This window comes from Thalassophryne amazonica, chromosome 14, assembly GCF_902500255.1.
Source record: "Thalassophryne amazonica chromosome 14, fThaAma1.1, whole genome shotgun sequence".
Classification (NCBI taxonomy): domain Eukaryota; kingdom Metazoa; phylum Chordata; class Actinopteri; order Batrachoidiformes; family Batrachoididae; genus Thalassophryne; species Thalassophryne amazonica.
In genome coordinates this window covers 97,434,473-97,456,649 of record NC_047116.1, presented here as the reverse complement: position 1 = coordinate 97,456,649, position 22,177 = coordinate 97,434,473, and the positions used below count along the sequence as shown (strand labels likewise).

Genomic DNA, 22,177 nt, shown 5'->3' with positions numbered 1-22,177 from the left:
TTCACGTGCAGGCCTACTGACTTGCAGCACCTGTGGATGATGCTCACGTGCAAACTTAAAGACTTTCAGCTGAAGCAGATAATGAGATGGCGTTCTGCATTTAAGCCATGAGTGATTCGAGAATTGCCGGGAACTCGACCTTGTGACGTTCGTTTGTGAGACGCTGAGGACCGCGCCAGGGTTTGACACATCGTGCCTGTGAAGGAGGACGGGTGAGGGACACATGCTGTTAGCACACATCAGAGGTGATTATTGTCTGAATGATCGTTAATAGTAATTTGGCATTCTGTTACGCAGTATATTTGAACATTGACGAGAATTGTGCAGTTTGCTTCACTGCTGTGGCGTACGGACTGATGATCCTCCACCTGTTGTGCGAAGCTGCTCATTTACATAAAGCTTAAATTCAGACCTGAATGTGTTGCTGATAGTGTGTGCCTTTGAAGGATATTTGTTGTAGTTGTTGACTTACCTCACCTTTTCCATCCTTCACAGAGTCAGTTTGTCGTGTCCACCTGGGGGGGTGTTTGGCGGTGAGTCTGGGTCCAGAAGCGTCGGGCTTCGATCCATTTGGGCGCTGGAGAGCGCGCCGTCCTTCACCTCGCCAGACAACCGCACATTTATGTTGTACACAAATTATTGCACAGAAGGGAAATAAATTTGTTTTGTTTTTGGAACCGCTTTCTGGTTATTTAGCGCTGGGTTCAGTCAGACGCTGGCCGCTCCTCAACTCGCGTCTGCACATAACAGTGTCAACAAAATTCAGTAGAGATTTATGGAGTATGTTCATGTCCAACTTGGTTTTTCTAATCATGTTTTTTAGCTTTCTGGTTTGTAACAAAGTTTTCAGTCTGTTCTGAGCTGTGTGTTTATCTTGTTGGTCTTCATGTCCACTTTCAGCTCATTTGCTGTTAATTCCTCCAGGTCAAACTCTGCGTCGCACAGAATTTCTTTGTTCACTTTGTTTTACTTTGCTTTTAAATTTCTTGTTTAACCATGGAAAATGTCAAATTCCACACTGTGAAAATTGTAAAGAGTCACAAATGTGATACGCGATCTGGACCGTCATGGTAACGATCTGAGACGGGAAAACCTCAGACCAGAAATCATAATTACAAATTTACATTTCAATGATTTTTGAGTGTGAAAGTGCACTAAACAGTAGAATCTGAAATTTCAGTTTTTTGGTCTTTCTTTTTGGGGGGGAGGTTGGGGACAGACAGCTTTAAAGGGTCCAGGTTGTTGGACAGTGGAACCTCAGGCTTCTTTGTAAAACATCTACATTTGGTTCTAACGTCAAACAAAATGATTAAAACACAAAACCTGTTGAAAACTTTTTTAAGATTCCCACAGAAATTACATTTACATAAAGGTGTGTGTGTGTGTTTGCGTGCGTGTGTACACAGGAAGCCCAGACATATGCTGAAGACACTGGTTTGCTCTTCATGGAGACATCTGCCAAGACGGCCATGAACGTCAACGAACTCTTCCTGGCCATCGGTGAGTGACAGAGGGACAAGGAGGCGGGCACTAAAACCCGCCAAAACACACTTCACACGGGTGCTGGTCCAGGTGTGGTCACAGGAAATACAGTCAACGTGGCTCAAAAATACCAAGTATTTATCAATCACACTTCAAGAAAACCAGATTACCATAATACAGGAAGTAAAGTGAATGGTATCGATGGTCCTGAGCCTTATTCTGAAGGTTTCAGCAGTGAATACTTTCACAAACCATCATTTAAAGGAACGCACCAAATCCAATGAACTGTGAGACTCGGCGTGGGGTCATTCTGTGGTCCGCTGCTCGCCTCCCTGAGCTCATAAAGTTAGGATTACTGTTAGGGCTATGTCCATCTGTTTTCTATACCTGCTTAATTCCAGTTAAGAGTAGGATTACAGTCCTGGTTAATTAGAATTACATTTAAGATTAGAGTTAGGTCTGGGATTAGGGTTAACTTTAGCATTAGCATAACATTTACAAGTTAAATGAGGCAGCTCACCTCCGAGCTGATCCATTGTCACCTCCCACTTCCTGTTACTCTCCATATCCAGCGGCACCTCGTACAGGCGACGCCCATCAACTCTGTCACCCAAAAATCCCAGACCTGTGATGTAACACTTTTGAAACTACAGCCCTTTCAAATATTCAGGTGTCTCATTTCAAATGTTCAGAGCTCCTACAGCTTTGGAATTTTGTGAGTGTGGAATTCCAAAATGTAATAAGATCTGTGGAACTTGATTTTCCTGCTCCAGCTTTCTGTGTGTTCAGGTCCATAAGTATGTGGACAGAGGTGGTTTTGTTTGTGGAATAAAATCAGTCCAGATGTTCTTGTGGTGTCGACTTTCAGCTTTAATTCAAATCGTTTAACAAAAATATCACAAACATTTAGTAACCACTTTCTTCTTCCTGAAGGAGGTTAAGGACACGCCCACCTCCTGGCTGTCTGCTTTGTTGGCTGCCAGAAGGGTCCTGACGCGGGTCTGTAATGTGGTGGTGCTGCGACGGTACCAGCACGTGCTCCCTGACCTCACCTTTAGTGTATTTTTCCTAGTGAAGGAGTTTGGTGGGATCTGGTTTTCTGTGGATTTGGAGAATCGAGTCTGTTTTTAAATCAGATTAAAATGTTAATTTTAATATTTCACTTTGTCTTTCTCACGTAGCAAAAAAGATGCCAAAAACAGACACCCAGAACCAAACACACACGGCACAACATCGTGGAGTCAACCTCCAGGATCCGGACGCCCACGCGAGCCGAGCCTGCTGTGGTGGGAACTAGACCTCCAGACCCCACGTCAGTATTCTACCATCCACATTCCCAGAACCGTTCATCCGCCAACACCTGGGGCGGTGCAAAGAAGCCTATCCTAGCCCCGCCCCTCCCCCATCCCTGACAAGAACCACCGCCAGACACCCAAAACATGGTCAAGAGCAGCAGACTGAGCCGAGGAGCGTGTGATGATCTCCAGGAGCTGATGATTGTGTGTTGAACTTGTGTTGTTCATGTTTGAAGCTCAGATGTGTGTGTTGTTTTTTTTTTTTTTCCAGTCTTGCGTAGTTTTGTTTGCAGCCTGTTTGACTGTAATGATGCAGAAAAGAAGCCGTGCGTGCATGAGACGGAAAACAAAGAGTTGCTGGGTTCCATGTATTTACAGACACTGACTCGTCACGGGACCAGAACCTGGACGGCGAACCGGACCACAGCTGGTCTGCTGTTACAGAGAAACACTGAATCCTGTTCCGCTTCCTGCTGTTGTCCAGTGATTGGTCAATTCTGAAAATACCCACAATGCATCAAAATGCCGTTTCCACTGCACAGGGTTCAACCTGCACCGGCGATCGATGGCGGCATGATGATTAACATTTCATGTCAGAAATAAAACTAAGGAGCGGCTGCTGTTCAGATACGACAACAGAAGCTGAACACAGGCGGAAAGTGCTAATCTGTACACTGCAATTACTTTAACCTTTGACCTTACCCAGCAGCTGTTCACCCACTTTGGAGGTTTCGGTTCCTTTGATGTGGGTTCATAAAGTCACGATTCTACCTAAAGAAACAAAAAGATATTCCTTCCACCTGAGCAAAAACAAAAAGGATGACCTCAAATCACACACAGCTTTAAGTGAACTCGGGATTGTAGCTGACGCACAGCAGCAGGTAAACGGTACAAAGATCCAGTTTTTGGCGGTTCTAATGTTGCCGTTTTCAGCGGCCTTCAGTCTGACGGGTGAACGAGTGGCGGTGACAGCGTGTTGCTGAACGTGAGCACATGTTCATGGTTTCACACCGTTGAACTGGATGTGAATGACAGCAGGAGTCAGGATGTAAAAAGAAAAAAAGTGCCTCTTCCCCGTTTAGTCTGGACCCGTGTTGAGGTGTGATTGGTTGCCGTGGCGTCCAGTTTATAGGCTGTTTGTCATAATGTGATATTTTTGTCTTAATTTTTCTGAATGTTAGTGTTTGGGACCTGATGTCCTCAGATCCTTTCTGGACTCACACAGACGGGATTGTTGGCACTCCGTATTAAATCCTGTGATTGTGTGCGATGAACAAAGGTCACTGAGGTGGATGTCCCAGCACCACCTCTGGTGTCCAATAAAGCTGCCAGCAGACCTGAGTCCAGGATCTTTGTTGCTTCTTCACAGACTCACAATCTTCCATCTTCTTAAAACAGCGGGATGTTTCCGGGTTTGTTTTTCTGTCACTGCTGGTGTCAAAATCAGAATTAGAAAAACCATAAAACAGAGTCTAAAAGTTCAGATTAAAATCTTTAAAAACAGTTTGACACAGATGATGTCTAAAAAGTAAAAACTTAAAAAAATCCAGGACCACATTCAGCTCTGGTCATCCTCAGCCGCCGTGTAGATGGCCTGGTTCCTGCGTTTGATCCTGGACGGGGTTTCTGTGCCGTTCGGTGGCGCACTCTCATCGCTGGTGCGCTTTAAGATGCGCACCGGTGAGGCATCTCCATCTCCACGCACACAGACTCTCTCCGTGCCCACTGGAGTAGAATGGCAGGGCAGCGGGGAGACGTCAGATTTGGGATCTGGGAGACCATGCGGCCGTGGGCGGGCAGTCGGACTGGTCATACATCTTTGTCAGTGCGTTCCCGTCAGTTTCCTCCTCCTCCTCCCACTCGTCCTCAATGGTGATCTCATCAGGATTGAAGGAACTGGACAGTCCTGAAGTGTCCGTAAGGTACTCGCTGGGCTCGTCGGTGCTTCTCACGCTGTGGTCGAGGTCCGATTCCTCACCTCCCGGACTCCCCTCAGCCCTTCCCTGTCCGACCTGGGCGTAGATGTCGGTGAGACCTAAAACGGCGCAGAGCTCCGTGGTCTGGGGGTTGACCTTGTAACTGGGGGCGGTGTGGGGCTGGGGCGCACTGGGGTCATACGGCGGAACCGTCTGGCTGAAGTTGTCCATGATTGAAAGTTCACCACTGAGGTCCTCCACCACTGCCATCATCGCTGCTTCTGAAACACTGAAGTCCCACCTGAAGGACAAAAACAACACGTGTGAGTGCACAAATCCCAAGGCCAGGCCCTGGACCCAAGATTATGTACACCTCAACTAAAAACTGTATATCTGCAGATGATCCACTTTATCTAACCGTCGAGTCAGAAATGTATTTAAATTGAAGATTTTACTTTCTGTTCATTAACTGATCAGAATATATATCTGATATTTATTGATCACCCGCTGTGGCTCAATAAATACTCAGAATATGTTCTTAATTACTTTCCCTCATTTCATCACATCAACAGGTAAAAAGTTGAATTTAAATTTAAGGTGAATTAAATGTCAACCTGTTGAGTAAAGTAGGCGGAGCTCCACTTCAAGTTTGATGAAAATGCAATAAATTATGGGTCCAAAAAGGTGTGAGATTCAATGACGCGTGTGTTTCTGTATCAGGTGGGGGTGCTGTTTTACTAAAGTAGAAATAACATGAAAATCAATGGATACAAATATGAGATCCTGGATCAGCTGATCTGGAATCTCCTGCTGACAGACACCAACCACGACACACCGCTGTGCAGCGCTTGCCACAAGGGGGGGGGGGGGGGGGGGGGGTCATCTCCACCTGAACATTAAAAGGAGATGTGAAGTTCACCCAAACGGACCGAGCAGGTTAGGGGGACAGTGTGATGGAGTTCCAGAAACCAGTAACAGGGACTAGTTAAGCCTTCAACCAGTGAAATTCAACATTAAGCAAAAATTTTCAGCATCTGGAGCAAAAAGTCTCAAAATTAGTGCAAATTTAAATGACCCTGTATTCAACCTTTTATTTGACCTGTCAATGATGTTGAAATAACAGAATATGAGGTGGAAGTAGGACCTGGAATGATTTTCCTTTTAATTGTAAACCAAATTATGCATTGACTCAGAACAATTAAACTACATGAAATTCATGAAGACTGAAAAAACCACAGCTAAAGATTGGAGAATATTTGGAAAATCAGGGTAAAATATCAGTAACACACCTTATAGTAAAAAAGCCACATATTCTTGTAAATCCTGTAAATCCACTCAAAGCACAGTGTCTTTTTCCCAAGAAAAAGTCTACATTAATAAAAACTAATTTACATTCTTGTGTAAATTCATGTAAGTCCATTCAAAGAAAGTCTAGATTAATGAAAAAAGTCACACAATCTTTTCTAAAATCCTGTTTGAACAGCACAATGTTTATTTTCCAGAGAGAGAAATTCTTACTGTGTTTCCTGAGGGCACAGTTCACTTTTCCTGTTTCTTTCAGGTGTGTCGATGAAGCCAGTGACAATTCCACGGATTCTTGTCCTTATCAGACTTTTTCAGTCTTTCTCGCCATCTTCTCTCGGCGACGTCGGTCTGTGACACAGACATGCTGCACAATTCGTCTTTTAAAAACTTTAGAGCTCTAAAATGGTTGCGATGTCCACATGCTACATTTAGCTTAAGCTTCACGCAGGAGACACACAGCGTCGCCGCAGCAACCAACCAGTCTCAGTTTATGACAACTGTCACAACAGCCAGGCTTTCAGAGAGGGATTTTCTCCTCGAAAAGCCACAGATCCGAGGACACTGATTTGTATCTGTAACACACAGATCAGTGTCCGCGGACTTATAAAACTTGCACGTCAGAAAAAAAGAGAACACTTTGTGACAGACATTTTAAAAACTTAGTTATGATCACGATTACAGAGTAAAACACTAACACACCCCTCCTCCCCATGATGAAATCCACGGAGTTTTCACAGCCCTGTATAATAATAATAAAAAAACCTAGAACCCCAACAGACCCATTTATGCAAAAGCTTAGATGGGTGATTCTTAGACTACGGGATTTTGATCCTTTGATCATATTGTATGAAAAACAGAAAAAAAGGGGAAATTTCACACTTTATAGTTATCTTTACAATGAAAGTGTGTTAAGAAATTTGGTCTAGTAGTCTATGATGACTTTTCACCTTTTTCAGCATCATTATATGCAAATATTGCCGTTTTGTGCTTGTCCCACACCCAGACTTTGATCTTCAATGATAAAAATGAATGGTAAAGAAACGTTTTTTCTAATGTTTTAAATATCTCTGAATAAAATATCAGTAAAATAATCAAAACATAATTGGGGTATTTAATGTCATACACTGTTGTGATTTTTTTAAACAAAATGTAGTTGTCCCACACTACTGCCGTAATTTCCACCACAAACACTGTAATGTCCCTTTAAACAGTTGTATGAAGATTATTTGGGTAGTTTCTATGGAGATAAATAGTGACATCAGAGCACATGTACATAGCGCCAAATCACAACAAACAGTTGCCCCAAGGCACTTATATTGTAAGGCAATGGGTGGTGGAAATTACATTTACAAGGCCAATAGTGCCCGTAGTTAAAGAATCACCCAGATACTGCTTAATTAAAAAAATAATAAAATATAGTACTTCACATCCCACTTTATTATGCAGAGAAGATAAATTAAGTGAATGTATTGTTATATGGCTCATCAATTCCACTTAGTGCAGAACTGTAGTAAAATTTAGGCACAGAATAATACTGGTTAAACATTTTAGTTCTTTAAAATAGTAATATGTATATGTTGCAGCCATGAACGAGCAAAGCTCTTCAGCATGTCATTTCCGGTTTGCGGCTCCGTCTACCACAGAATGAGCTTTGCGCTGCTGTGTGGCACTTCGCTCATATTATTGTTGTTAATCATAGTGGTAGGACAGGAAAAAGTCTTCAAAAGTGGACTTTTACTTTAAGGGTGTTGTAGAGGGCTGTTCAGTCCTCCTTTTGTCTGGATACGCCCCTGGATATGCCTGTGGATTCTGAGCAGGAAGAATGGGGAACTTGTGTGTTAATGTGGAAAACGCAACCTGACGGACAGGTAAGAAGGTTTAGCTGTGCTTCTTTCCTCATGTCATCTTCAGAAAGACTGGAGGTTTGGGAGAAAAAGAGTGTTTGTTTACTCAATGTAGGTGTTTGACTGTTCAGGTTTTAGCTGCCGATCTCTATATTTAGCTGTGTTTTAGCTGTGCTAACACAGCCAGAGGACGTGTACAGACTTTGAAAGAAACCAAAGTGTAAATATGTTTGTAAAACTCACTGCGGATGTGCCATTCTATTTGTTGCGTCAACACAGCAAGATGACGCAAACTGTTGCTTCAACTCTGACCGGCTGCAGAAACAGTGGAGTAACAGTTCGCCCACATCCAATGGCTGATATCTCGAAAATATGGGGGAAGGGATTACCGGTAATGCGTATTGAACGTCTTATACTGGTACTCTGATACGCTGACCCGGTATAGACACCTAGTTCCCTAGTCAACATTTACACACAAAAGTTTGCAGTTGACTGCTTTAAAATTCAGGATTAGGCACTGCAGAGATATGCTCAATTTGATAGAATATCAAGATCTGACACCTCCCTTTCATTCTAATCAAATGTTAACGGGATGGTTCCACTGAGACTCTGTGCTCACGTGTGCTGTCTTTGTCCACATTAACACAGGCAATACAGAATGTGTACCTTTGGTGCAGGCCATTATTCTCTGGGGGGTTCCAGGGTTGAGCGCTGGTCCTCTGCAGACTGTCTGTGGCCTTCAGGATCGCCAGCCATTCTGGATCATATTCCAAACCCTCAGATGACCCTGGCCTCTCCGGGATGTCAACAATCTGTGGCAGATACAGTTCTTTATTGGCCCCATCAGCTTCTGAGCCATTTGAACATTTAAACAGAAACCTGTGGTCTCACCTGCAGAAACTCCCTGTGGGGCAGACACTTATCCAGGGACAGGAACTTGGTTGAATGTGGTGCAGCACTTCCTTTGGGCTAAAAGCATCAAGATACGCCATTAGTGGGTAAAGTTTATTAGAACTCTGTTTTTACACCTACGCACTTGCAACCAAAGTTTTTATTTTTGGTTCCAGCTGCTCCGGGTGTTCAGGGTCACCACAGCCGATCCTGGACAGATCCTGACTGGGATATTGTAAAGTTGTTGTTTTTTTTAAATCAGATCCCCTTCCTGATGTAACTCCAGATCCAAATGGAGAAATCTGCTCATCACTCCTGGTCTCACCCCTTTTATTTCCTGTTAACTATGTATTTTTGTAATATTAATTGACTGTCAATGTATTTACAAATTGTTTAGGTTCTTGACATCATATACACATTATTATTATTATTGTTATCATTATTATTATTATTATTACTACTACTAGGGGAGGTGATGGTCTAGTGGTTAAGGCGTTGGGCTTGAGACCAGAGGATCCTCAGTTGAAACTCCAGCCTGACCTGAAAATCACTAAGGGCCCTTGGGCAAGGTCCTTAATTCCCTAGTTGCTCCCGGTGTGCTGTGGGCACCTTGGATGGCAGCAGCCTGACATTAGGATGAATGTGAGGCATTATTGTAAAGCCCTTTGACCATCTGATGCAGATTGAAAAGCGCTATATAAATGCAGTCCATTTATTATCATTATTATTCTATTTTTACTTCTACTTTGTCATTTAATTTTTAAATGGACCACAATGGAAATAACTTTTTTCCACTTTCTTGTGTCATCCATGTCGTTTTAACATATTTACAATGTACTTACACTGAACTTACTAAATAAAATCACACATGCACACTTTTAATATATGGGAGATTTACCGCCCCCTGCTGGATTGGCATGAGTACAGAATGTAAATATCAACATCCATTGTTCAGTGCATACTGTCACAAGCGCCACTAGCTTAGCTTATGACAAGCTAAAAGTGGACGCAGTCGTTTTTGCTGAACTGTCCAGTTTCTGGGTATTCTGTGTTAGTTCGCGCCCGTGGCCGACGTGCTTGATGAATTCCTGTGCAAAAAGCAGTTCCCAGATAATTGTGATATATTCCTGTGAGATGAGTATATCTCATCTCAATCAATTCTAAATTTACCAGTAATAAAATTATAAAGATAACTGAAGAGTGGCCGTAATAAATATTTAAGAAAGTTAAAGTTTATGAGCAACTTCACCTGTTATCGCTCAAACATATTGTAAACACTGACATGATGGAGTTTGAGGCGGAAGAGTTCAGAAAGATACGACTGGAATGTTTTGATGACCATTTACAGTTGGAGATGAAAGACTTGGGTGTGAACTTGGTGTTAAAGTCAGAACAAGAAGCTGCACTGAAAGAGATCAATCTGGGACAAAGAGACACATTCTGTGTGTTGTTGCTCCAACGAGACCATCACACTGAACAGGGTGTTTCTCTAAAAACATTACTTCTATCACCATTCTGTTTTGGTTTTCGGTTCATCCTTAACCCAAAACACATAAGCACACCAAACAGCAAATGTCAGCTCTCCCCGGTTTCTCCATGATCGAAGCCACACACGCACGTACACAGAGCCCACTTGGCTATTATAATGTAAACCTGCAGTCACCCTGCACGCTGTGAATAGCAGCTTTGTGTGCGACTGCATGACATCTATCTGCAAGGTTCAAACTGGCGCTCTCACCGGATGCTGCATAACGGCGGTGAACTTCACATGGAGATGTGCAGAAAACCAGTAGCTGGGTTGGAGGTGGGCGAGGAGCTCCGCAGCCACGGGGCTTCCCAAGGTGTTCGACTCCACTTCCTGACGCAGAAACTTCTTCTGACGCAACAGTTCTCCGGTTTTGCCGTAGTGGTAGATCCCCTGAGGCCAGTCATGGCTCATAAAGATGTCGATGGGCATCCGGATCTGAGAGCAGCACGGGCAGACACTGATGTCAGTCACTGGCATCGTGAGCTTACAGCTAGAGAAAAGATGGATTTGCACCATTTACCTGTTTTAATCTGAAGACCTCAATGTTTCTGACGTGGTAAACACTGCGAAGCGTGTCGGCGGTGTATGGAGGGAATTCATGGTGACCTTCAAGAGCACATACATCATGTCAGTGAACCACATCACAATATAACTACTGCTTAAAAGGCGGTTTTATTTCACAAAGATGAATGTGTTCCGATGAACAGGGGCACAACTACATGTAGCACAGACGCACCAAACAGTTCATCCGGGAACCACTCACCTGAGCGTGTACCAAGTAACTCTGAAACAACACGAGTTTGCCAAAGTGACATGAAGCAGGTGTCACTGAAAGACTGGTGAAGAGGACAGCAGCCAAGCAACTGTGAAGATTCTCTCATTAATGCATTTAAAAAACAAAAAACTAAGGTATTTTCTGGAGCATAAGTCACACATGGTAAAAAATGACACACCCCTTTTCCGTATGTGAAACTCTTTTTAACATTTCCCTGGGAGCGACTTTAACAACAGACAGAACCTCAGTGGCACACGTGCACACCACAGCCTGTGCAGTTATTTAACATAAGGATTTTTAAATTCCAAAAATAAAGCAAGACAGACAAATAAACATGTGATGGACAACATGTTATTTGATGCAGATGGTGAGACCAGTGTTGGAAATGCTACAATAAAAATGAGTCCACTTGATTTTTTTATTAGCTCTTTAATTTGGGATTTTTATGCACTACTTTAGTTTACTGGTGGACTTTATTTTGTTTAGCTGTTGATTCCTGGGAAAGCCTGATATAAATATGTATTATTTTATTATTAATTAACGTGTGATTTTTCAATGTATGTGTCACACTGCAGTATTAGTCACAGGACCTCCCCAAACTACAACAAAAAAATCAGAGCTTATACTCCAGAAAATACAGTAAACTGCACTGTCGAGTTTCACCTTTGATTAGGGGAGAGTTTGAAAAGATGGTACGTCTGATAGTCCCGGTAATCAAAGAACACATAAACTACGGTGGACAGTCGTCATGGAGACAGTCATTCTGTGTCAGTTTAAAGTGAACACCAAGTTAGGATGGGACTCACCTTTTCTGTAGTCACGTGACTTGAAGATTCCAGATAAGCCACCAATTCGAATTCCTCTGAAGCGAACCACACCAGCATAACCTACAGACAGCAAATAACTACGTCTGTACTACGCCAACATGTTTTCATGGCCATCGATAGGAACCAACATCAGAGTGTCCTACATCCCCATCGACAAAGCAAAATACCTTTTCTGTTCACCATCTACAACCATAATTGTACACAGACCTGCCTGCGGACTATGGGTATTACCGAAGGATTCCACCAGAGGGCACACCAAGGTACTCAGACAGTACAGAAGATTTGTTGCTGTAAACAAACTTTAAATTTGACTGAGCTCATTCCAGCTTTTCTGACAACACTGATGACACATCATAGAAAGGGAACCTGCTGAGCTGGTCACACAAGCACTCTTTAACTTTCCACCATCTTTTGTTGCTGCTCACTGTCTTGATACTGCCCCTACTGTTCATGTGTATACTGCAGCATGCTGATGCATGACATTAATTTCTGAACATGTGCACAATTTCTGCCCTTAAGGTGTGCAACAGCATGGGATCTTTAACCGTTTTTCATTTCATAATTTACCAACACATTCTTCATTGGGGACAGATCAAGACTGCAGGCAGGTCAGTCCAGTATCCGTATCCTCTCCTTCTGCAGCCATGTCTTTGCAGTGTGTGCAGAATGTGGTTTTGCATTGTCTTGCTGAAAAATGCATGGATGTCTCTGGAAAAGATGTCATCTTGAAGGCAACATATGTTGCTCTAAAGTCTCTGTGTACTTTTCTGCATTAATGCTGCATCACAGTTTAAGCGACCTTTGACAATGACACTGACACAACCCCAGACCATGACAGACCCTGGTTGTTGGAGTTGCTGTTGATAACACTCTGGACGGTCCTTTTCCTCTTTGGTCTGTAGCACATGCCACCCATTTCTTCATGGGCAAGGGTTTATTTTGAGAACCTTGGTCATGCATTAATGGTTCTTGATGCAGTGCTGTCTGAGGGATCAGAGACCACGGGTCTTCAGCTTAGATTTGCACCCTTGCACTTTAATGACCAAAATTTCTCCAGATTCCTTGAAGTGTTTATAGTGGGGCAGCATAGCAAAAGAATTGTTCATTTTGTGATAAAAGCATGGAATTTGGAACACATTCTAAATTAACTAATGTCTATTTTCAGATATGGAGCCATCCTGGAGCTGACCTCTAATAAGCTACAGGGGTCAAACTTTAAAAATGCTCCAATCATGTTGAAAACTATACCACATTATTTGTCTGAGCATAACAATTTCAAAAAGGTATAGTTTGGACTATCTATGACTAAACGTTCTGGAGTTACGGGGTAAAAACTGCAAAAATGGTGACAAAGATCAGTTTCAGTTTGTACAGGGGTCAAAATTTTAAAATGCTCCAATCATGTTGAAAACTATACCACATTATTTGTCTGATCATAATGATTCCAAAAAGGTATAGTTTGGACTATCTGTGACTGAATGTTCTGGAGTTATGGGGTAAAAATGGCAAAAATGGTGACAAAGATCACTTTCAGTTTGTACAGGGGTCAAAAGTTAAAGTTGCTCCAATTCTGGTAAAACCGTGATGCAAATTATTGGTTGAAATAAAAGGATTAATAAATGGAATAGTTTTGACTGCATTGAATGTTTGGTCTCGAAAGTAAAGGTCAAACAAGGTCGCCATCCATTGAATTCTATGACTATCACATGTTACCTGGTAACATGATAACTAAGAACGACAGATGGTGCAAACTATTCCTTTTTAAAGTGTTATTAACTCAACCAATAATTTGCATATACAGGGTGACCCCCCCCCCCCCCAAAAAAAAACACAAAAATTGTAATAAAATCCTACAAACTTCAGTCTGTGAATGATCATTCCCCAAAGTTTCAGTTATCTTGGTCACTTTGCATAAAAGTCACGTTCTTTCAAAATTATGCTCCAAATGGTATGATTTGTTGTGAAACAGGCCTCCAGGAAAATGACTTGTCCTTGGTTGACCAAGACATGTTGGGGAAGACGATTAGAACAATAGTCTTTGGGATTTATTACCATTTTTATTGATTCTGGTGTTTTTGGGGGGGGACCAGCCTGTATTATACCAGCTTCCTTTGTTTAGTCCGTTACTACAGCCACCGTCATAATCCTAATGACTATGTACATCGTATCATCATGTCATGAGCGGCTGGCTTAAGATGGAAAAGATGGAAATGTGAGAAATGCCAGAGTTAACGTTTCCTGAAATTGAGAGTTACTGTATCTGCTTGCACCTACCCAAATAATAAATGTTGGGAGCCACCCAGCCTCCATAAGGCAGTTCTTGCAGGTGATTGGATGCCTCATGGTTCCCTCCAATAAAGATGGTCAGTACTGGAGCTTTCTTTTCCCCAGAATAATACCTGCAAAAAGAACCAAAAAACACCCCACTGAGTTTTAAAGGCCTTTTGCCAGATGTCTTGATGGAGGAGACGAGCAGAGACATGACTGACTTGTAGAAGGTCTGCATCATTCTGTACTTTACTGGTACCAGCCATGCACTTCATGTCCGCCTTCAATTTCGCAACGCTTGAAGTCCCCACAGCAAAGCAGGAGGTCCACTTCACCCCCTCCTTCTTCTGCAGATAACCGAGCGTCTCATAGATTTTGTCTAGTTCGCCGTGGCAGCAGCTTCCACTGCGATCTTCATTCTCACTCCCCAAAAAAGTCACATTCACAAGATAACGTGGTTTCCTCCAACTACAGACCGACAGCCAACCTCCTGTTCCTGCTGCTTTGTAAAGGATCTGTTGTCGATCTACAGATGCACAAAATAAAACCAACATTAATACTTTGGATACTTATGTTCACTACAAAGAGTAGACAGCCAAACACAAGAAAAAAAAAATAGCTTGTACCGTCTGTCATGCAGATTCTACAGGCCAAAGAGAGACTGAACAGACACTGAAAAGGTCAGAAACCTGTAAAAAGCCTTTCAATGGGATGCAATACTCATGAAATAGCGCAGCTCTTGAGGTGTGATCACCAAACAATCAAATGCTTATTATAAATGAATAATGCGCCAGTGAAATTCATTTTGTTTCTTGTTGCATGAGGCAGTAAATGTGACTTATACTCCAAATGTAAATTATATAAGTTTTTCCCCTTCTTAAAGTTGCATTTTTTGGGTTGGGTGCAAATTAAACATGGTATATTTCCTTGTCTTTGCCCTGGTTTTGTGACATACACACCAGATTTAATAAGAAAAGTAGTTTTGACTTGAGGTCACTCGGTGACAGTACAGTGGCTGTTGTTTACCTCGGGTACTTCCAAACACGGTGTGACGTCGTTTCCTGAGCCTGAGAGAGCTCAACAGTGTCTGTCCACTTTTTTAAAGGGCTTCGGTTCTGGAGCTTAAAATCCCATCATTTTCTCCACTGATGTTTTATTAAAGGGACACTCCACTGATATTAAAACAGCAGTTTCTAAAAGATAAAGATCATATCACCTTGAAATACAGTTTCTGATAATTATTGGAATTTATTTTTCAAATGAAGTTTCCGTCCAGTTGCCTGTGCTGTGACATCACAAGTGCTCTTAACACACTGTTAAATGTAAACACATGTATAGAGATATCAGTAAAACTCCTTACAAAATCTCAAAAAATAGGCTAATGACTTGACTAATATTCATAAATAAGAGCAAGAAATATAATTTGCTACTTTCTGATGTCACATAATTTAAGTGTAAGATTTTCAGGTGTTTTATTGCAGTATCTATACATGTATGCACACCAGGCTGCGCAAAATCAGCACTTGTGACTTCATACATGTAGCACATGGAAGACTTGGTCAGTTTTTTTTAAATCATAAAAATTAGATGTCACTATTTCAATATATATCCTCTTATTTTAGGGGTTAACAATGATGAGTAAGTGTCCCTTTAAGTGTTTTAAGCCCCGGTCACACAGCCCTAACAAAGGGTCAATGAAGCCAAAACGAAACAAGAAATCTGGACTTTCGAAGGCATTATTTAACCTTTGTCCAGCTTCGTTCCTGCAGCTGGCGCTTCATCAGAACTTTTAAACTGTTGAAAAATTTGAACTAAAATACTGCGACAACCTCAATTTGTCTGTATTTCATTTTGCTTTCTTTCCTGACGATTTCTTATCGTTTGCTTAGTTTTTGAAGGTTGATATCTGAACGAATCAATAACTAAAGCTTCGATGAGCTGAATGAAACTCTTGTATTGCTTATGAAGTGTCCATGTTTGGGACAAAAAGGAATTCTTTCATACAGAAACAATACCATTAAGAATACTTTATTAACTACTTTACTATTTATGGCACGTCCAACGGTTTGTGGCTGGCCTGCGTGTGCAGACATGTTGTTGTTGTGAAGACAAACAACATCTCTCACCTGTTGTCAAGACAAACAAAATCCCGTACCTGCAAGTACTGTGGCATGAGGGACAAGGCTGGCTGCACTCGGGTCTCATACCCGCTTTCGGTTATATCATCATGAAAGTTTCATTTTTATTTTGTTTAAACTGTCGAGGTCGACGTTGGCTTCATTTTTGTTACATTAGTTTTGGTTTTATTTAAACGTTTCTTCGCTCTTGATTCGCAGGCTTTTCAATGATGGGACAGGTGCAGGATCTTTTGTTCACCTTTTCTCAATGATTTGTGACTTTTATTCTTCGTCCAGCTATCGCCATGTGACCGGGCCCTTAGGCCTTCATCAAGCCAATCAGCTAACCAGTGTGAATCATGACCATGAAAAGACTTTTGGATCAAAAAAAATGAAGGAAAAAAAAAGAGGCAAAGGTACCAAACTATGTACATAATTATTTTTAAGCATGAAGGAACACTTCATCCCATATCCCTGCAACTCCCAGAATCCACAGCAAACGATTCCAACTCTCCTTCTATGTATTGTCTTTATATGATTAGTAAAAGCATATACTTATAGTTTTTTGCAGGTTATGTTGTTGTGTATATAACATAGTCTCATTTTTGATAGGGTACTCAATCACCACTCAGGTGGTTTCGATTCCTCATGGGTTCACAAACACATTTCTGGTCACCGCCAAGTTCCAAACCACATCTCAACGGCGAACGTGATCGTTTATTAAAACCAACTAACAAATAAATAAATAAATTATGTAAACTCCCATTGAGCTGGATTTGACCTCTACAGCCCCTTTGACATTGTGTATTGGTAGAGCTGGCTTATATTGTGGCGTAATACGTCTACTCTGAGTGAGCAGCTCTACGTCCACTTTTAGCAGCTCTACTTCCCAAGTTTTTTCTTCCTACGCAGAAGTATGTTAGGGCTACGCGTGTAGGATGGAAGACATTAAACATTGTTAATTTTCTTCGAGTAGAGCGCTGGACACAGTTTTTAAGCAGGTCTGCGCAGCCACAGCGTTACAGCGTTACTCTCTTCTAAGTTCCCTTTGGTAAATGATATAATAATTTGATCAACGTATTGATTTATTCTGCCTAACAGAAACCTGGTTACAGCCAGGATGAATATGTTAGGTTAAATGAGTCAACACCCCCGAGTCACACTAACTGTCAGAATGCTCGTAGTACGGGCCGTGGCAGAGGATTAGCAGCAATCTTCCATTCCAGCTTAGTATTAATCAAAACCTAGACAGAGCTTTAATTCATTTGAAAAGCTTGTCTCTTAGTCTTGTCCATCCAAAATTGGAAGTCCCAAAAAACCAGTTTTATTGTGTTGTTATCTAATCGTCCACCTGGTCGTTACTGTGAGTTTCTCTGTGAATTTTCAGACCTTTTGTCTGACTTAGTGCTTAGCTCAGATAAGATAAGTATAGTGGCGATTTTAATAATCCACACAGATGCTGAGAATGACAGCCTCAACACTGCATTTAATCTATTATTAACTCTATCGGCTTTGCTCAAAAAGTAAATGAGTCCACCCACCACTTTAATCATATCTTGATCTTGTTCTGACTTATGGTATGGAATAGAAGACTTAACAGTATTCCCTGAAAACTCCCTTCTGTCTGATCATTTTAATAACATTACAGTTATCCTGATGGACTACCCTGCAGTGGGGAATAAGTTTCATTACACTAGAAGTCTTTCAGAAAGCGCTGTAACTAGGTTTAAGGATATGATTCCTTCGTTATGTTCTCTAATGTCATATACCAACACAGAGCAGAGTAGCTACCTAAACTCTGTAAGGGAGTTAGAGTATCTCGTCAATAGTTTTACATCCTCTTTGAAGACAACTTTGGATGCTGTAGCTCCTCTGAAAAAGAGAGCTTTAAATCAGAAGTGTCTGACTCCGGGGTATAACTCACAAACTCGTAGCTTAAAGCAATAACCCGTAGTTGGAGAGGAAATGGCGTCTCACTAATTAGAAGATCTTCACTTAGCCTGGAAAAAGAGTTTGTTGCTCTATAAAAAGCCCTCCGTAAAGCTAGGACATCTTTCTACTCATCACTAATTGAAGAAAATAGAATAACCTCAGGTTTCTTTTCAGCACTGTAGCCAGGCTGACAAAGAGTCAGAGCTCTATTGAGCTGAGTATTCCATTAAACTTTAACTAGTAATGACTTCATGACTTTCTTTGCTAACAAAATTTTGACTATTAGAGAAAAAATTACTCATAACCATCCCAAAGATGTATCGTTATCTTTGGCTGCTTTCAGTGATTGCCGGTATTTGGTTAGACTCTTTCTCTCCCGGTTGTTCTGTCCTGAGTTATTTTCATTGGTTGCTTCGTCCAAACCATCGCATGTTTGTTGGACCCATTCCTGCCAGCTGCTCAAGGAAGTCCTACCATTATTAATGCTTCAATCTTAAATATGATCAATCTATCTTTGTTAGTTGGTTATGTACCACAGGCCTTTAAGGTGGCAGTAATTAAACCATTACTTAAAAAGCCATCACTTGACCCAGCTATCTTAGCTAATTATAGGCCAATTTCCAACCTTCCTTTTCTCCTCAAAGATTCTTGAGAGGTAGTTGTAAAAACATCTAACTGATCACCTGCAGAGGAATGGTCTATTTGAAGAGTTTCAGTCAGGTTTTAGAATTCATCATAGTACAGAAACAGCATTAGTGAAGGTTACAAATGATCTTCTTATGCTTCGGACAGTGGACTTATCTCTGTGCTTGTTCTGTTGGACCTCAGTGCTGCTTTTGATACTGTTGACCATAAAATTTTATTACAGAGATTAGAGCATGTCATAGGTATTAAAGGCACTGCGCTGCGTGGTTTGAATCATATTTGTCTAATAGAATTACAGTTTGTTCATGTAAATGGGGAATCTTCTTCACAGACTAAAGTTAATTATGGAGTTCCACAAGGTTCTGTGCTAGGACCAATTTATTCACTTTATACATGCTTCCCTTAGGCAGTATTATTAGACGGTATTGCTTAAATTTTCATTGTTACGCAGATGATACCCAGCTTTATCTATCCATGAAGCCAGAGGATACACACCAATTAGCTAAACTGCAGGATTGTCTTACAGACATAAAGACATGGATGACCTCTAATTTCCTGCTTTTAAAACTCAGATAAAACTGAAGTTATTGTACTTGGCCCCACAAATCTTAGAAGCATGGTGTCTAACCAGATCGTTACTCTGGATGGCATTTCCCTGATCTCTAGTAATACTGTGAGAAATCTTGGAGTCATTTTTGATCAGGATATGTCATTCAAAGCGCATATTAAACAAATATGTAGGACTGCCTTTTTGCATTTACGCAATATCTCTAAAATCAGAAAGGTCTTGTCTCAGAGTGATGCTGAAAAACTAATTCATGCATTTATTTCCTCCTAGGCTGGACTATTGTAATTCATTATTATCAGGTTGTCCTAAAAGTTCCCTAAAAAGCCTTCAGTTAATTCAAAATGCTGCAGCTAGAGTACTGACGGGGACTAGAAGGAGAGAGCATATCTCACCCATATTGGCCTCTCTTCATTGGCTTCCTGTTAATTCTAGAACAGAATTAAAATTCTTCTTCTTACTTATAAGGTTTTGAATATCAGGTCCCATCTTATCTTAGGGACCTCATAGTACCATATTACCCCATTAGAGCGCTTCGCTCCTCAGACTGCGGGCTTACTTGTAGTTCCTAGGGTTTGTAAGAGTAGAATGGGAGGCAGAGCCTTCAGCTTTCAGGCTCCTCTCCTGTGGAACCAGCTCCCAATTCAGATCAGGGAGACAGATACCCTCTCCTACTTTTAAGATTAGGCTTAAAACTTTCCTTTTCGCTAAGGCTTATAGTTAGGGCTGGATCAGGTGACCCTGGACCATCCCTTGGTTATGCTGCTTTAGACGTAGATTGTGGGGGGGTTCCCATGATGCACTGTTTCTTTCTCTTTTTGCTCCGTATGCATCACTCTGCATTTATCATTAGTGAGCGATCTCTGCCCCCCTTCACGGCATGTCTTTTTCCTGGTTTTTCCCTCAGCCCCAACCAGTCTCAGCAGAAGATTGCCCCTCCCTGAGCCTGGTTCTGCTGGAGGTTTCTTCTTCCTGTTAAAAGGGAGTTTTTCCTTCCCCACTGTTGCCAAGTTGCTTGCTCATAGGGGGGTCGTTTTGACCGTTGGGGTTTTATAATCATTGTATGGCCTTGCCTTACATATGGGAGCGCCTTGGGGCAACTGTTTGTTGTGATTTGGCGCTATATAAGAAAAAAGTTGATTGATTGATTGAAGTCTGTGCAACACAGAGCTCCAGTACACAACCAAAACTGAGTGCGTGAATCCAGAGGAATCAGCTGGAGAACATGAGAACAGGATCACACAGCCCGCAGCGCCTGTGTGCTCAGAACAGCTGATGTAACTGATGGATGCGTGTATGTTCAGAACAGGGAATCGAACCTCAACTCAGAAATCCAGAAACAGAACATAAACAGCAGGTCGGTCAGTCGCACTCTCCCTCACTCTCTGTGTGTGTGTCTGATCAAACCTGAATAAGCACTGTGACTTTAAAATAAAAGCCTCATCGCTGCATGTCAGTGTGATCATCAGATGTCCTGATCAAATCAGCGGACCTGGTCAGAGCAACCGGAGCTTTAAAAGTTCAGAGTCACAGCGCTTCATTCACAGCAGCCTTTATTTACCACAGCCAGACTCCGCAGCATCTGTACACAATGAAAATGATCCACCAAGACAAAAAAATAAAAAAATAATAATACATAATGTTAAATGACTGTTTCTGATGTGCACCACACCATGCAGTAGAGAACAGAGCGTACTTCCACAGAGGGAGAAAATAGCAGCTTTGGCTACATACGTGGCAGTAATTCAACTGTAAAAACCTCATGATACAGTCCACTGTTTTCCAGGTGCAGTGACGTGTTCTGCACAGCCAGCAGGACTGAACTGGGTTTAAACAGTGGCAACACGCGACTGTGTGCACACATTAAAAAGGGAACACACGCAGCTGCAAGTAGATCTACGAACATGGAAAAAGGCTGAGTACGTGTGCATTTCGGGCACACTTAAATGAAACACAACGCCGCAATACACAGCTCTACGAATAAGCCAGTGTGAAAGGGGCTTATGCAGCAAATTTAGTGTGCTGCTCTGCAGGGGGAGCCACTGACTTCAGCAGCATTCACAGGGTTTATAACATTTACCTGGTTAATGGCGATGTCCACCAATCAGAGACTTCACTGTTTCAATTTAGGATTGTGGAAGTGTAGTTCTTTTTGTGGGCATTATAAATAAAATGTGTTTTTGTTAAAATGAGGTTACTATCATCAACACTTGTTGCTTGGACTGGAACACAAACCACTGTTACACAACATCATAGCTTTAAGTGAGTGTATTTTGGATGCTTATGACTTTTTAGCCCATAATCTAAATCTGTACGGATCAAATGAAGAAGAGTTTTACTTCCAGAATGGCACCATTGAAACGAACGTGATGAGGTGAACTCAGCTGAGGCGCCTGTTTTCCTCATGGTTGTCCTCCAGAGGGGCGGGACGGAGGTTTGACGACATCAGCTTTGGTTTCGTACTAAAATAAATACATTTACCTTATGTACACCCGAAGTTCTAATGTTGAACACACGTGTCCGTAATAAGATCAAATGGCACATTAGCACTTAGCCGTGCTAGCAGACTGTGGAGTTTGTTTCTCTCACAAACAAAAGCAGCTAACTGTACACTCACGGGAAAGCTGAACCCGTTCGCTCTGTCTCTCTCACCCAAACATTACAAACGACATAAAAAAAAGAGATTTAAGTGTGAATGTTTCCAGAAAGAACAAATTTTCCCACCTTACGTCCACGGGACACGCATGCACACTACGTCAGCAACCCGCTTTCGATGCGCACTCGCAC

General features: G+C 41.8%; 2 protein-coding genes across 2 annotated transcripts in view; one reads left to right on the top strand and one right to left on the bottom strand.

The window, feature by feature from the left end:
* Positions 1-3,557, top strand: part of rab5b (RAB5B, member RAS oncogene family) — a 22,657-nt gene extending 19,100 nt beyond the window's left edge. The window contains exons 5-6 of the mRNA XM_034186592.1: positions 1,407-1,500; positions 2,664-3,557. Coding sequence (XP_034042483.1) covers positions 1,407-1,500; positions 2,664-2,779 — 210 coding nt within the window. The 3' untranslated portion in view covers positions 2,780-3,557. The remainder of the gene's footprint in view (positions 1-1,406; positions 1,501-2,663) is intronic.
* Positions 3,214-22,177, bottom strand: dbr1 (debranching RNA lariats 1). Its single transcript, XM_034186590.1, is given in 13 exon segments — positions 3,214-4,994; positions 8,509-8,654; positions 8,734-8,811; positions 10,472-10,696; positions 10,782-10,867; positions 11,843-11,923; positions 14,138-14,262; positions 14,353-14,390; positions 14,392-14,409; positions 14,411-14,460; positions 14,463-14,531; positions 14,534-14,657; positions 22,115-22,177. Coding segments are annotated over 12 exon segments (1,392 nt in total). The 5' UTR covers positions 14,550-14,657; positions 22,115-22,177; the 3' UTR covers positions 3,214-4,534.